At 32.0% G+C, this 17,715-nt stretch overlaps 1 protein-coding gene across 1 annotated transcript in view; it reads left to right on the forward strand.

Annotated features, from left to right (window-relative positions):
- Positions 1-10,818: 10,818 nt before the first annotated feature.
- The window catches only part of LOC148277748 (uncharacterized), a 52,995-nt gene continuing 46,098 nt past the window's right edge, over positions 10,819-17,715 (forward strand). The window contains exons 1-2 of the mRNA XM_088232445.1: positions 10,819-10,828; positions 11,024-11,238. Coding sequence (XP_088088571.1) covers positions 10,819-10,828; positions 11,024-11,238 — 225 coding nt within the window. The remainder of the gene's footprint in view (positions 10,829-11,023; positions 11,239-17,715) is intronic.

The following is a 17,715-nucleotide window of genomic DNA, read 5'->3' on the forward strand; positions in this document are numbered from 1 at the left end:
AAGAAATGCCTACCTTTGGCCAGCAAGCAATTCGGGTATCTTTTTAAAAATAACTTTGGATGTATTAGACGTTTACTTAATATTTCAATTAGTATAGAAACTTAAGATGCGTTTGAATGATTAATAAGCTTATGTTAATGTGTTCGTGTCTGTCGGTTGACCAAGTAAACGTTTTGAACGTAAAAGTTATTTCTTTTTAAAAATGTTTTTTATTTTTTTAAATATGAGCATATTTTTCATTCTTCATTTTCATTCTTATCTTTTAATTACTTTTACAAAAATGTTTTCTTATTTTTTAATATTATTTCCATTTGTTAGTACTAACTTTAAGCTTTTGAATAACTTTCTTTACTTTAATTTTAATTTTTAAACGATTTTCATTTATGTTTTTTTTCCTTCTATTTTTTATACTTTCATTGATAACCTTACATATAATTATTTTATAATATGGAAACTTCACTGGTCCATTAGAGTTAAGTCTAACTGTGTAAAATATAAAACTGTTATACCGTACTATATGTTTCCCGAATAAAAGAAAATAAAAAAATTAAATTTAAAAAACGTCGTTTGTAAGCACACTTGGATATTTTAACTTAAAAACGTTCTGTCACCCACACATAACACTGGTTTATCTAAGATTTGTATTAATTAAAAGCTCCTTTTGTACTGAATGTAATTAGTACCTAAGAAGTTACATATTTAAAAAACAAACTGATCTATTGCGTTAATATGAAAATTACTCTGAATAAAAACTACATAGAAAAAGCTTAAAAAATAAATAAATACTTAAAAAATATAAATAAAAAAAAATGTTTAAAAAATATTTTTATTAAGTTTGTGGATATTTATTACAAAAAAATATATTAAAACAATTTAGTTTTTAACCACTTATTGTTATTTTTTTCTACCGACCGGCTTTAAAGCTAAACAAGCTTCTCAATAAAGGTATACTCATCTAATGAATTCTATATTATTTTATTTTATACATGTTTACTGAATACTAACAGTGGAGCTAATAAATCAAGGTGTAGCTAATAACTCTTATCCTTCCTATCTTATCTTATCTTATCTTATCTTAATATTATCTTATCCTATCCTAAGTATTTTTGTCCTGTTAGGATAGAAAGCGTAATGTGAGCTAGATACGATCTTTAAAACTAGACAGGAGTGGACTAAAGGAAAAATTATATATTTGGTTATTTATTATTTTTTTCTTATTATGAATCACTTTTTTTCTGTTTGAGGATTCAAAATAAATTATTTTAAAATCTTGCTTTTATTATTAATAACTTTAATTCATCCGGTTCAGTCAGCAGGCAGGTATATAAAAAATATATAAAATATATTCCGGAAATTATTATAACCATAGAGTTTAACAACAATTCACACCCTTAACTTAACGGCTTCATTTTACCAGGCCAATAATGGCTAAGCGAGGCATTAAAGTAGTAATTAATACGGCAAATGGACACACACCCAACCAACAATTACAGTGAATAATGAAACCTTTACGAATGTTCAAACATTAAGCTTTCATGGTGCAAAAGCTCACGTGTTACGCGAAACACATAATTTTTAACGGGTTATTTGTTATTTCTAGTTTACCCCATAGAAAAAAAATACGAGTGTTCCGAATTGCGACAATTAGTCTTTTTTGTACCCAGTACCGATTACAGATTGATATTATTTTTCAGGGTACGTAAAAAATCAGAAGTTTACAAGCAAGTAATTGCGTTGTCCCCACCCAAATTCTCGTAGTTTAATGGTCAGCGCGTTTGCCTACCTAAAAAGAAGTCTCGGATGCAATTTTTGGCATGGTAAACATAAAAAAAAATATTTAAAAATATATTTTTACGCTAGAATATTGCAAAATACACTTCAGAATATCGCTAAATACCTTTAAGTTTTTGGTAGGTACATTGATATGTAACAAGGGGAAGCGTACGTCACGGTACAAATATCTACGCAGTTAAGTGACATAGCTTCATTGTTACGTCATAGTTGAAGATAAATTCTCCCGAGCGATTACAAAGGTACACTACTGACCCCCCCACCATCATGTTGTGATGTAAGTACATCGGTTTGTACCAACGGGTCTAGTACCCCTCAAAACGCATATCTACGCATAAAAAGTGACGAAAATCCTTGACAATTTTTCCTTAAATTACGATTAATTTCAATTTTAATAAATCTAAGGTTGACACATTTTGTCTTAAAACCAAAAAGCGAGAGAAAAAAAAGCAAAATTTTGAAGTCGAATTAAATTCTTACATAACCGTCAGCTTTTAAAACAAACGCCTTGAAGGACAGATACTGTGCCTAGATTCTGCCTATTAACATATAAGAGCACCTAGGCGTAAAAAAATGCCACTATAAAAAAAACAGTAATTTTATTTTTCCATCTGTTTTACTATCTTCCTGAGTGTACCGAGACTTTAAAGAAGCTGGATTTGTTATCGCTCGGTAGATAAATACAAACAATCGCTAAGCAAACCATCTTGGTGATTGTGAAAAGTCATATAAAAATCATGTTCAAGCGTGAATGTTTTGCTTGAATTGGGATTTTTAGGTGTTTATTATCGCTTTAAAGTGGCCACATTTTATCACAGAAGTCTATTTAAAATATAAATGAGAACTGTTTTACATTCAAATAAGTAAGGAACGCGAACTACATTTTCGGGGTCATTCCATTGGTTACATTCAATTATATGATGTTGAGATGACAAGTAAGTAGAACATACCGAGGTGGATAAAGACAGTACAGAAGTTAAGTATACCGTCTCGGTATGTACCGATGGAGATAGCTTTTGCAATCGCAGCTTTGGACTGGCATCTGAATCGTAAGATTTTTTTTAACTATGTAACAAAAACGATCAACATGCGCTGCGGAAAGTATACAAATTTAGTGTCATTTATACTACTTGGCGTGGAAAAGAATAGATGATTACCAAATTCAAAACAATGTTTTAAGGAACAAATGATTTCATGCGCTTTGTTCCGATGTTCTTTTTTGTTAAATTTTAAACAAATTGAATTTTTACTCTGTTCCTTCTCCTTGAATGCGTCTGCTGCGTTATCTACTCATATTTCTAAACTCTCCAAGGGTCAATTATATAACATACAATTTATTATTTTACTAAAGAAGTAGTTGACGAAGATTAGGATTGAATCATATTAGTATTTTAACGCAACTTATCTTGATCATTTTTGCAGCATGAAGGCATGATGATCAGTCTCACGCTTGAGTGCCTGTTCCAGTGAAATAACACATTTTTTAAATGACAATCGGGTCGGAAATCTAACTCGAGGCCTCATGATTGGTGGGCAAATGCGCTTACCATTAAAGTGGACAAAAAAAGTTAACTTTGAATTTTTTCGACTCGATGGTTACTTTTAGTGTAGGTACCAGGTTCGATTCCAGTAGAGTTGACGTGAAATATTTGTCCCTGTATGGGCACCGGAAACATAAGAATAACAAACCTAACAGATTATATCGATACGCTTTATTTGGTGTTTTAATGCGGTGCCCTATACACCATCGGCTAATAACCATGGAAATACTATTTTTTCTTTTTTTTTTTTTTAAGTTTATTTGCCTTCTTTAACCAAGGAGTGGTCTGAATTGGTTAGCAAAACAGTTTGCACTCTGTAGAAATAACGTCCGTGTTCTGTTCGCAGTAAGTCATTGTTCACGCCATTGCCGACTCACTTTGTTTAACACTTGTCACTTGCAACCCTAACACGGAAACAGGCGTCATTGTTATCTACAGCCTCCCGGCGACCTAAATGGGTTAACTTTTTATCTAACGGGAAAAGCTTTCATCGAACAGCTTTTAGCAGATAGAAAAATCAAAAATTTCATATACAATTCAAACAACTGTACTCGAATGATCCGTTTCACTATATATCATCACTATTTACCTATATGCAATCAGTAATGCATTGTCACTCGGATCGCACCGCATTTTTATCAATTTATCAATATCTCGGTGTCCAGGCGGATGGAGAAAACAATTATGAGTGTGAAATAGAACCACAATCCTGGATGAGCATTTTCGACTCGATTACTACTCTTAGGTAAAAATTCTGAAAAAAAAAATCGAGTGAAAGTAAGTGCACCTCTTAGTGTAGTGATTGGTGCATTAGCCTACCACACTCGCGATCCCGGGTTCGACTCCTGGAAAGCTGGACATAAAATATTGATAAAAAGTTGGTATAATACTGTAATATTGCATTGTTCCAGGACTGGCACCTGAAACGTAAGACTGATCACATTATCTTCATGCAACAATAAATCAATACCTCTGTAATTGATAAACCCATTTCGTGTCTTATGTACGTCAGGTTATGATGCTACATTAAGGCATGTTAATCGTACGCTTCAGATTAAGTTCGAGAACAATGCAAGAACTGCGCAAAAAGCTGACTGTTTTGTGTAAAAATAAATATTATTCAGCCAATGGCGTACAATAAAATGAACACGTCGCCAGTGCAAAAGTGGCATTTTAATTAGTTAGTAATTGCCTTCATTATCTTACGGTTTTTTTTAATGACCAGACGTGATATCACGCATAAATATGCTGTCGTGAGTGAAAAAAAAATGCTTTATTTGAGTTAAAACTGTGAAAAAGAAAATATATTTAGTTTATTTTAAATAAATACTAATTTTTATGTATACATTTCGGGTTTTGAAATAAGTACAATTAAAACGGCCTAAAGTTAACGTCACGTCACTTTGACGTCACGCGTCGTGCCCACCAAGTGCGCTTCTAACCAATGTTTTACGCATTGCGTAATTTTTCTGTAATTTTTCGGTGTAATTTCAAAATAACAATATTTTAAAAAACCATAGCAACAATAATACAAATGATAAAATTATCAATTGAAATAGCCAGAAATTCGTTTTAAACATTATTAACTAAAAAATAATGTTTTAGTCATTTCTAATCCTTTAAAATTCGCCCAGTTTTATATTTGGTTTATGGGCTGTGAAATGTGGACATTAAAAGTGTCCATCTAATATAAATAGGATCAAAGAATTCAAAATGTGATTCCACAAATGGGTGAGTATACAAAATATTTTATTTTTTTAAATTTTTACTTTCGTATTTGTACACAGGCGAGCTTTTTGCCAAATGGCAATTTCTTCCAATTATCTTCAAATCTCAAATATTCTCATTCAAAATATGAGGATTGAAAACCATCGTGGATTTTTTTTTCTGTAAACTTTTGTTTTTTAGCCAAGAAAGTCATCAAAATAAAAAAACTCTAAATTAAAGGTTTCAATATTGAGAGAGTGAAACATTTCAGGTACTTAGGCAGTATCATCACTGAAAATCTAGACCCCGACATTGAGATAAAATACAGAATAGAAGCAGCCCGAACAGAATTTAACAATATAAAAAATATTCTTTGTGACGATAATATAAACCTAAGCTGAGACAACTAATGGTCAAATGTTATATACAGTATGTCTTACTGTACGGTGTAGAGGCGTGGAATTTTAACTTAAAGTTAATATTAACAAATTACAACAGGGATGGAGAATACCCTAAATAAGGGAATATGGAAGTCAAGGCATTTACAGGGCTTATGACCTGTCATTGGCTGGTTTAAGTTCAGTCAGTTTAAGTTAAGTAATTCAGTCAAATGAATATATTCACAACAATAGAGGTTTCAGCTCTTTACTACCACTACTACTACTACTACCATCACGCCATTTCCCCGTAGGGGTAGGCAGAGAGAATGGACCGCCACACACGTCTATCCTGGCATACACTCCTAGCCTTTTCCACATTCATACATCTTGTCATACATGCCCTTCGGTTCTGTCTGCTTTTGACATGACCAGACTTAAGATTTTGGTTTATCTGATCATGCCGCGTCTTCCTTGGTCGTCCTCGTCTAACGTTGCCGTTTATTTTTGCCATATATACTTGTTTTACCATTCTCTCGTCGTCCATTTGTTCTACGTGACCAAACCATCTCGGAGACCCTTTCTTAATCTTATCAATTATACTTGTCTCAGATTTACACTCTCGCCTGATTTCATCATTCGTAACCCTGTCATACATTGATTTCCCACATATTCGTCTAAGAGATCGCATTTCAACCGCGTTCACTCGGCTTTCATCCTTCCTCTGCCAGTTCCATGTTTCACTTCCATACATAAGTGTTGGGACTAAAACTCCGTTGTGCACTGCCAGTTTAGCTTCGATTGACATATTTTTATTAGAAATTACTGTGTTTGGTGCTCCGTTCATTTTGTTGCCCGCATTCACTCTTCTTTCAACATCTTTTTCTACTCTTCCATCTCTTGAAAACATGCTTCCCAGGTACACAAATTCTTCTACTTGCTCGAGACATTCGTTGTTTACATTTATTATGCAGTCAGTAACCTCGCTATCCCTTTCAAATACCATCACTTTTGACTTACTTTCGTTCATCGCCAATTCGCTCTCCAGGCATACATCATACATTCTAGAGACTATTTGCTGCAAATTAGCCTTGCTGCTTGCTAACAGAACTGCATCGTCAGCATACAACAAGCAGCTTACTGAAAAATTATCCATTTTTGCTCCAATACCCATACATTCTATCTCTTTCATACAGTTGTCCATGTATAGATTAAACAACCATGGTGACATTACACATCCCTGTTTCACGCCTTTTGAGATCGCAAACCAAGATGTAAATCCCCCATTAACTCTTATACACGCTGAACTCTCCTCATAGAGAGACGATACTGCACGTATAAGTTTATTGTTTACTCCATACTTTTCCAACACGCCCCACAATTTCATTCTATCTACTTTATCATACGCTTTTTGCAAATCGACAAATGCGCAGAATAGTTTTTGACTTTTTGCCAAAAACTTCTCCGTTAGCATTCGCAGCGCAAAAATTTGATCCGTGCATCCACGTCCACTCATAAAGGCTCCTTGCACGTCCCACACTTTGTTTTTCGTCACCTTTCTTACTTTCTCGATTATAATTTTCCCATACAGTTTACCGACAGAACTCAGAAGACTGATGGCCCTATAGTTTCCACATTCCGCACGAGATCCCTTTCCCTTATATAAAGGCATGACAACTGCCCTCCTCCAATCCAACGGCGTATGTCCTTCCTTTAGGCAGAGATTGAAAAGTCTGTGCAGCCATGTACCCACGATCTGGCCACCAGTCTTCAGATATTCCACAGCAACATTATCATACCCAACGGATTTCAGCTCTTTAACTTCACTAAAATCAACAAATGGAAGAATTGAAGAAATACGGATGCTCAAACATAGACAGAATGGTGAATGTTACACAGTCTGTAAAATGGCCACTTAAACCAGCCAATGACAGGTCATAAGCCCTGTAAATGCCTTGACTTCTACATTCCCTTATTTAAGGTATTCTCCATCCCTGTTGTAATTTATTAATCTTAAAATCCAGTTTTTTGTCTACGAACATTTGGACAAATTCAAATATTGTAAAGTTAATATTATAAACCGCCTTGAAGCATTTGAAATTAAGATCCACCGTAGAATATTAAGAATATCTTGGACCGATATGATAACCAGCAATGAAGTATAAAATTGAGCCAATTCCAATAGAGAACTATTTTCCACCGTTAAACTCCGTTAGATTTAATTTTTTTGCCATGTGTTGAGAAGTGATAAATATGCCAAACTTTATCTTGTCATGAAGGAGTAGATCGAGAGATGTAGAGGAATCAAAGTAAACAGCTTTCCTGGCTTCAAAACATCTGAGCATATGGACCTGGATTAGAACTGTAGAGGAGCTATTTTGCTCTGCTAGGGAAGCTTTCTCCCAAGTGGTCGTCAACGTCACGTCAGGGGGACCCGACATGGAGTGAAGAAGAAGAAGTGGAAAAATTATCCTACGTCACACTAAAAAAATAACACCCCATTTTACTACCACTGCAGTATCCTATGAACCACACGATGCGCATAGGAATATTATGAAAGTGGTTAGGCACAATTTTAATTCCTATCCCTTTCGTTTTCGGAACGGTCTGAAAACTGTAAAAAAACGTTTTAATTACGATTTCAATGTATACTTAACTAATTCCATTTGCGTTTTACTTTATTCCATACAGTTCAATAAACTTGTTTTTTGTGGAAAATACATAGAAAGGTATAAGAGTAGTCCGATAGCTAAAAAGGCTTAGTTTAACCCGAATAAAGCTATCTCGTGTAACGAAGTTAGTTGGGTCCATTACATTCTGGATTACTGCCAACTGCCGACAACTCGGAAGGTTACGGAATCTGATGTTTGAGTTCGGGAAACGATAAATCGCGAGTGATTATAGGCCCGGGTCCAATTCATATATATTCTGCTCAGTCAATATTAAAGGTATGCATGTACGTTCGTGTACTGTTTATCCCGAATTTATTTTATTTCTGAGTGATAAATCAGAACATGTTAAGATGTAAGTTTTCGATCCAATATTAAAAAAATATAAAAACATGTTTTCTCTTTTTGGATGTTACCATGTAATTTGGATTCTTTCTGACAAATTACATATATAAAAAAAAAATTGTTATATCTGAAATTAATTTTTCAATATTGTGATGTAAATGAACGACTTCACTGGTTCTCCGAAATCAATCGGTGACAGAGTTTTATAAAACATTCCGCTTACTGAGAAGCCAACTTACCAATCAGGATAACTCATTGTAGAAAACTTGTGCTATAATAGCGCTAAAAACACTTAAAATATCGTTTTATGAATTTACGAACAAATTTAAAAATTAAAAAACCTCTGAACTTCCTCATTATCCTCATCATCATTCCATGTCTGTTCCCTAGTTAGATCATATGGTGACCACAAAGAGCCTCCACGCATCTTTATCGTTTGCCAGCTCCTATGCGTTCTCCCAAGTCAGGTTCACGTCCCGTAGTTCTGATATAAACTGTCGACAAACAGTCAGCAAGAGACGTCCAGGATGTCGAAGACCTAATGCCTTTTAATAAACACAAACGTGGTTAAGGCTCTCTGGAGTCATCCGCAGTATATGGCCCAGCCAACCGTATCGCCTCCGCTCGATGACAGTTGTCATCGGAGTTTGCTGCGTCCGTTCTTTTATTACTTCATTCCTCACAAAGCCAAACCACCGCACACCCAAAATTCATCTGAGACATTTATTCTCAAAACTCAGTATTTTTCTGTTTTTGGCTCTAGTGAGTGCCACGATTCGCTTCAGAGGATAAAAGGTGTTATGCAGGCGTATAATATAAATGTAAGCATTTTTTTTCACTGAGTGAATATCCATATATTATAACTCCCAGCGATGCTATTCTGAACTGCTCTCGCTGCCTTAGAAAAAAAATTTATCTCGCGTATTTTGTGTGTAAATGATAAAAGTGTTTTATAAATAAAAGTATTTGAGATATGAGAGCGATTGAAATATCACCCAAGATTTCAAACTCTCTGCCTTTTCGATGATTTTATTCGACAGACTTGTCTATAGTATCCTCGATTATCTGCTTTAGGCTACAAATACTATTTTACGCGAATTATTCATGGCAATGCGATGTATCAAATTTAAAGGACATAATTTTGTTCGTAACATCTCACGATGTTTTAATTTATTTTTCAAATAGAAATTAAATGTAAATTTATTTATTTACAAACAATAATGTGTTTATATTTTTAACCTTTTCAGACCTGAATTAAATCATTCCTTTAAAATATTTACTATTATGTATGTATGAAATAAATTATTTATTTGTTTTGCATTTCTTTTTGTCAAATTATCTAACATTCACTTTTTCATAAAAACTGGTTTTCAAACTGATAATTCATCCTGATTTTTTTTGCAACAGAGAGGGAAAACATTTTCGAGAAGGGAATATGGAAATAAAGACATTAAGTGCGTGTTGACCTTCAATAAACGCTGCTCTTGGCCCAGGGTTACAAGAAATGGAAGCGTGTCAAACACCTCGGGCCTGACATCCTCAGATACTACGACACTCAGAATTGAGCAAGATGATGATGAAGAAAAAAAAATCTCAATTTTTTAGAAAATTTATATAATGCTTAAATTCGAAGCAGCGTTCGTTAATCATTTTTTAATGTAAAACAACTGAAGCATCTATATTGGGTGCAATATTTGCTTGCATTATTTCTCATACTTAGAAACGCATGAAATTGCTTTAAAATATTTTTAAATATTATTTTTAAATTCTTTAAGAATACGAAAAAACTATTACTTAAGTTCGTAGAATAACAAAAATGATTACATTGATTTAAGATTTGTTGTTAATAAAGGATTAGTTGTTGATTTGTCAATCATTTTGACCATCATAATTTATCACACGTATAACACCCTTTTCTAGTCTATACTTCTTAGTAATCATTTTTCTACTCTCTTTTACTTCATCCCATGCCAATCTTCTCCACGTCACTCAAAGTTATATTATCTGCAAATAGATAGAAAGTGAAAATGTGTCGGAATTGGAAAATTCTGCTAGAAAGAGAAATATAACTGTTTTTAGGATTATATTCCAGTAACTAAAATATATGAGTACGTATGTATTTGTTTCCATTTTATTTTATCTTCATCTGACGTCATACGGTCTCAGGTGCACTTATTTTATTGAAATAAATTACAAATATATAAAAGCAAAGAAGTATAGCAGAACCATTTTTAGTCTCAACTTCAAAACTAAATCATTTACGTTTGATATCAGAATACAATATTGTAACAGAAGCAACACATTAAAGATGAAGTATCTTTATTAATAAAAACGTAAGTTTAACAAATTACAATAGGGATGGAGAATACCTAAAATAAGGGAATAAAAATGGCGCCATGTAAATTATCCTAAATAAACAAATATCTAAAATATCGTTCCTTTTGCGTTATTATTGTAATTTTTTATTTTTATTTTAATCACGTTTATTCGGACGTACCAAAAATATTGTTGCTTATTTAAAATAGTGGCAATCCGTACATGTTTCAAAAATTGTTTCTTATTCGCGTTTATGACAGCGTTTAATTTGATGTAGCTATCAAAAATGATGTTCCTCATTCGCATTATGACTGTGTTATAGGCTGGGGTAGTGCCGCTCCTCGCACGGCGGCAGGCAAGGCGGCCGGGATGCTGTACGCCCTTCTCGGGGCCCCCCTGCTGCTCCTGTGGCTGGCGGCTGCCGGGGGCCTGTTGGCACGCGCGGCTCGCCGAGCCGCCGCCCGCTGCCGTCCGGAGCATCATCATCACCAGGTCAGGCCCGAGAGATATTTATTCTTAGATCTTTACCCATTTGCGATCTAAAGCAAATTTCACTTTTGGCCATGTCGAAGAAGTCCGACGTATCTGAAACAAAGAAAATGAGTTAAGATACCAGTTTTACGAGGGTTGCTACTTAAGTTTTGAGATATGGCAACACCGGTGTAAATATATCAAATTTGACATTGTCATCGTAGAGTTTGGCATTTCAATGGTAAACGTTACTTAGAACGTTTTGTCATACGAGTAATATTTGTGTTGTTTACAGATACTTGAAAAATTAATTTTGTTAAAAAAATGGAAATAAATCGTTAACATTTTCGTGCTTTGAGTTTCTATGACTTTCAACGTGGATTAAACCAACAAAAGTGTGCCGATCAACTAACTGCGACTTTTAGTGATGAAGCACCATCTTAAACCACAGCGTTTCGTTGGTTTTTTTAATTCAATCCTGGTCGCACATTGTAACAGGACGAATTTCGTGAGGGTCGTCCAATATCAGCTGTTGTGCCAGAAAAAAATTATGCTTTGCGTGAACTGATATTGCAAGTTTGTCATGTGACATACCATGAGATTAAGGCATGCTTGGGCATTAACTCCTCTTACATGCATTCAATATTGCATAAACATTTGGTATCAAAAATATTTGTTCGCGTTGGATACCGCATAATTTGACCATCGCTCAAAAAAGGCTCGCGTCGACTGGTACAAACAATTGTTAAAAAAATCAATCACTGTGAACGTAAATTATATGACATAAATTTCTTTGATAAAAAAACGTACATTAAAAAAAGTGAGCTTAATGTACGTATTTTTGTGAGGTAGATTAAAAAAATCATTTATATCCAAAATTTATTTAATTTAAATCAATAATCAATAATTGAAACTAACCTACATTTACATTTATATTGTATTTATATTGTATTACATATTTTATTTACCAATGCACAGACTCAATGATTCGTTGCATAAGTTTATTTGGTGTATAATGAAAAAAAATCTTAATGCCAAAAGCCTTTGAGTAGATAATTTGAAAAAAAGAAAAAATATGCATTTTCTACCAATTACTAGCCAAAACGTGTTTATAGTCACTGAATTTTATATGTTTACATTTATTTATTTTTTTCTTATTATAACACATGTGAATAATAATATAATAAATTATATGAAAGAAAGACCACATAGGAGTACCCTGTGTGTAGATATATTGATTAAGGGGCTAATTGCATAAAAAAGTTCTGTTAAATAAAGCTTAAAATAAAATGATAGTTTCTTTTTTTGTCAAAATGGACAAAAAAATTCGCCTTAAAAATTCTAATAAAACAAACAAATTCTAACAAACGCAAAAATTATTTAACTTATATTTTTTTAATACAACTGGCCCTTAATAAGTTTTACGTGACAGCACAATTTTATGAACCAAATAACACAAACATACTAATACATACGTGCACAAACACATATCCATACACAATATACATGTTCATGGATAATTTATTATGTTATGATGTTTTATATATTTTTTCAATTCAACCATTTATTTCTTAAATAGGCAGGGTATTATTTTTATTATTTACATATTGAGACGTGCGATATATTGAGCCATAATGATTAACAATATTATTTTTAAACATGAATTTCTGTTTCCGTTTTTTTTTTCCTTTTATTAATTTCTGACAAAAGCGAAATATGTTTTATACAAAACTTTACAAACATTGTTTGATTTATACATCACACTATTGATTTTTCGCGAATTCCGCCCACGTTTACGTAAGCAATTTCTTAGTGTAGCATATCAATTTTAATTTACAACTCGAATGCGATCATTCGATCGTAAATATCGCTGCAAAAAAAGCTAAGTGGCAATTTTGGGCAATTTCCATTTTTCAAACACCCATCCAATAATATAATTTTACCCGTCATTAGGTTAAACGCGATATTACCTAACCTCTTCATCCTCATACACGCATAAACATTGCCTATATAAATAGCTCCGTAATTTTGCATAGGTATGAGGAATGAATAATAAATATAATGCCAATAGACAATGAAGAATTTGAAATTATTTACAAATAAAACACTATTTTTGTATTTCGAATATTTATTGACATTTCAATGTCTCAATCATGTTTGGGACTTACATCTATCGATAATAAAATGAAATAAAAGTGGGTAAAATTAAATTATATTGGAAATACTAGCGATAAAACAAAACAAGTGTTACAAATAAATAATCTTTTGGTTTCATTTTATAATAAAAAATCTTAGGACCAAATATGAATTAATAGTAAAGATCAGGTCAACAAATTTAAAAAAGAGGAATTTATTAATTTACATATACTTGTCCTGGTTCATATATATGACAAAGCGGGAGAGCAATTAAATATGGACTGAAATAACATTTAGCTTCACATAAATTAATTAACGATATATCAAACTATGCATCAAATTTAAATGAGTTAAAACATAATTTTGACGAATCAAAAGACATAAAATTTTTAGGTATAGAACATAAAGGGCCAAAATTAGATAGATGAAACATTTTAGAAATAAATAGGATAAAAAATAATAGCGATAAAATTTTTATAAATCAGCAAATATAATATTAAAAACTCACCATTATTATTCCCCTTAGTGAGACCCTGTACATTGAAATAAAACAATAAATATTTTTCATAGAAAAGAATCCTTTCTTCCTTACACCGCCAACACATGTTTCAATAATTTGTCCCACTTTGTTCCATTGAAATATTGCGTATTGTATCTCTTTCAACTTATTTTTAAATGTATCTACACTTAAGATACTATTTAGTTTTGTATTAATTATCCTTACACTGTATAATATTCACCAGTCTGAAGGTAAAAGCACTAATTTGTCAAACAAATAAGTGGAAGTATACCAAGTATTTTTTATTAATATCTTATATGTAAATATAAAAATTTTGACTGCCCTGGCAACACTTACAAAATGCCCATTTCGTTATCTTTGACAATCTGACAGATGGAAAAATAATTTATTTTTTTACGTAATGCAATTGCTACTTATACATGCATTTGCTACTTACACATAAAATGTGATCTCATCCCGTTTTTTTAAGGTCCCAGCAGTATTTCTACACTTTAAAACGACACAACACGGCATAGTTGAATTCGAATCGGGAGTTGCGTGTACAAAGAAACTAATGGTTACGTAAAACTACTCCTTTAAGGGTAGTTTAGTCGCCTTCTGTTTGATGCGCGTATGCGGTTTCTGGACTTTTCTTAATTCTATGAGTGAGACGTTTCATTTCATTGTCATTTCAACAAAATATGTTAACATCGGCCTAAGCCAAGTTACATGCATAATTTAAAATAATCTTATTAACAACAAAAAACAGGTAGGACAAAGAATAACAAAATGGACACAAACAAAAAAATAATGAGAATATACAAGAAAAACATAAACTTGATTAATTTGGAATAATTAACACGTAACAAAATCATTAAAATTTTTACATGAATTTAAATAACCACATTAAAAAAAAGTGATTTAAGTTACATAAACTTTTTAACAAAACAAAAACGTTTTTTTCTGTTTTTTAATAAATTTTACAGAATTTCAATTTCGTACCAAAAAAAGTACATAGGTGCCTTCAAATATCCAGTTTGAGTTTTTCATAAATACGTCTAAAAACAGGAAATCAAAATGACATAAATAGACTACAAAGACAGCAAAATATAAAATTAAATCAAGTAAATGACCTCCCTTATCTAACAGCAACTAAAGAACTTTTTGTAAAATTGTAAATAAAATTGTAGTCAACATAGACACAATACGAAAATATCATAACAATATCATTTACAACATTGGAAAAGGAGTCCAGAACAGTCGAGACTAATAAACCAGGACCAAGTAATAATAAAATTTAAATAATTCAATAAACTATTGGACAAAACTTAGCTAAAAACTCAGACAACCTTTACAAAAGATATTATGCATGTATTGAAAAGAAAAAATATTTTGCTGAATGGGTGTAATCCGTAAAGGTTTATAAATAAAAAAAATCAAATCATGTAAAAAAAATAAAAGAGACTTAAAGATAGTTATGGATGAGGAAAAACGAGGAGAAAAGGAAGAATTTTTACAGTGTAATTCAGCAATTTGGAATTAGTTTATAATATCTAACATAAACATAAAGTTTATATTATTAATATTGAAAGCATGAACTTTGTGATCAAACATGTTACTAAGTTTTATTAAATATTTGTATATTTTCACTAACTGACTTTTCTATGTCTATTGGTTTCGAATTCAAGACGTACCCGTCTCTTCGTCAGGACACCAACTAAACCAACATGCAAAAACCACTACAAATATTTAATAAAGTATTTAAATTATTTATTTATTTATGACAAAATACAAGGTATTTAAACCTTACATATTGTATTATATTACATATTTTATTTGCACGAAATATTCCCAATCAGCAAAAGTACTGGTATAAGGGGATATTATATATAATAACACAATGGTTTAAATAAAAATTTGATAAAAAAACATCACATATCACTCGTCACACGGGCTGTAAGAACTGTTTTATTTAGGTGTTTTTTTTAGCACGTACATATTTTGTATATTTTTTAGATCATTAGAAAGTGAATTGTAAAAATTGATTGCTGTATACAAAAAACTGTTTCTTTTTTTGTTGGTCCTAGGTAGTTCGCAAGTTATTTTTTTTTATGCTCTTGTATTTATTTTATGTATGTTTTAGTTAAAATTAAATTTAATATTTGTCTTTAATTTATTATTTTTAATCTTAAATTAAGTATACATTATCATTATCTGTTACGATATTCTAATCTCATGGTTCGATTGAACACGTACATACTTATTGCTTGTTTTATTTGTTTTTTTCCGTACAATAAAACTTCAATTTGTCCACTTTGCCCGATGACAGTTGTCACCGGAGTTTGCTATACCCGTTCTCTTATTACTTCAGTCCTCATTAAGCCAAACCTCCGCTCACTCAATATTCTTCTGACATCAAAAACTGCATTAATATTTTTTCGTTAGTAATTTGGTAAATTTAACATTTTCAATAATGTATTATTTCGTAAAAAAAAGACAACTGTTTGTTTTTCTCCGCCCCAAACTGTGTTCGACATTTTAGTTCCTTGTTCCACCTCCCTGTGGTAGCAGTTCCGAGTTCCACTCAGGTGATATGACTCGTATAATATAAAAGTTACGCACTGAGTATGAGTGAAAAACGGCGTAATGTATAAAGCAATTTGTTCTGTGACATTCCCCGAGCAGCGCAGGTCCCATAATATATCTTAGGTTCGTGTTGAGAAACCTTTTTATTCGTGGCTAGGAATAGTATAAGTCAATGCAGGAAGATTCCGGAATCGGAGAATTCTGGGATTTATATTAGTAGATTCAATATACTTACTCAATACTATGTTAATAAAATACGAAGTTTAGACGTTTGTTAAAGAAGGAATTTTTATATTAACAGCAAAGTACATACGTTGATATTGAAGACCAATATTTCAGTTCAGAGGCAAAAAATAGTTAATAATACATGTTTTGTTCGCTTAATTAGATGTATTAGATACTGACTATCCTAAAGGGGCGAATCGTCAAAATAAGCTATTAAGCACAGTTTACCATTATATTTTACTTTCGATAATAATGTTTTATGGTAAATATGTTCATGTGAAAATAAATAAAATAATTGCAGATAGATTTAGTATTTGAAGCACTATATTTGTGGTTATTCATAATAATAAAATAAATAAAACTACTTTATTTAAATAAAAATAAAAAAATTCCACCGATCGGTTTTAAAGCTAAACAAGCTTTTTTCTTAAGGTTTACTAAACAAGCTAATTTTATTTTATGTTATTAGTGTGCTGTCAATGACACTAATAAATCAAGTCTTTTTTCTTAAAAGGATGGTAATGTAATGTGAGCATACTAATAACAAAAAATAAAATATATAAGAATTCAAAAGTTAAAAAAACCTTGAGAAAGAAGCATGTTTAGCTTTGAAACCGGTAGGTGGAAAAAAAGTCGTTATAAACAAAGTAGTTTAATTTATTTTATAAAATCAATTATTATTTACTATAAATCACCACCACTGTTCATATCTTTCAACACAAAAATATATGTGAACGATGAAACTAGCCAATTACCTCAGCTTATTTATCCATACAAAAAAAGTACACAATATTTTAAATATTTAACCCAAGTTAGCTTATTTAGTATTTAAACAATCTTGCAGATTACAAGTATTATTTAAAGATTCTCCATTTGGAAACCAGTACTTCAAACATTATTTCCGAAGGACTATTAATCTTTGATAGGATACCGTTGACATATTATGTATCACAAAAGACATGTGACATGAACCACGAACCTTTGTGCCGCGAGTCCGAGACACTAGCCACGGGACCACAACCTGGTTTTACCGGCAATAGAGGCAATGTCGT

This window comes from Micrasema longulum, unplaced genomic scaffold (genome assembly GCF_059751315.1).
Source record: "Micrasema longulum isolate JH-2025_06_02 unplaced genomic scaffold, ASM5975131v1 h1tg000986l, whole genome shotgun sequence".
Classification (NCBI taxonomy): domain Eukaryota; kingdom Metazoa; phylum Arthropoda; class Insecta; order Trichoptera; family Brachycentridae; genus Micrasema; species Micrasema longulum.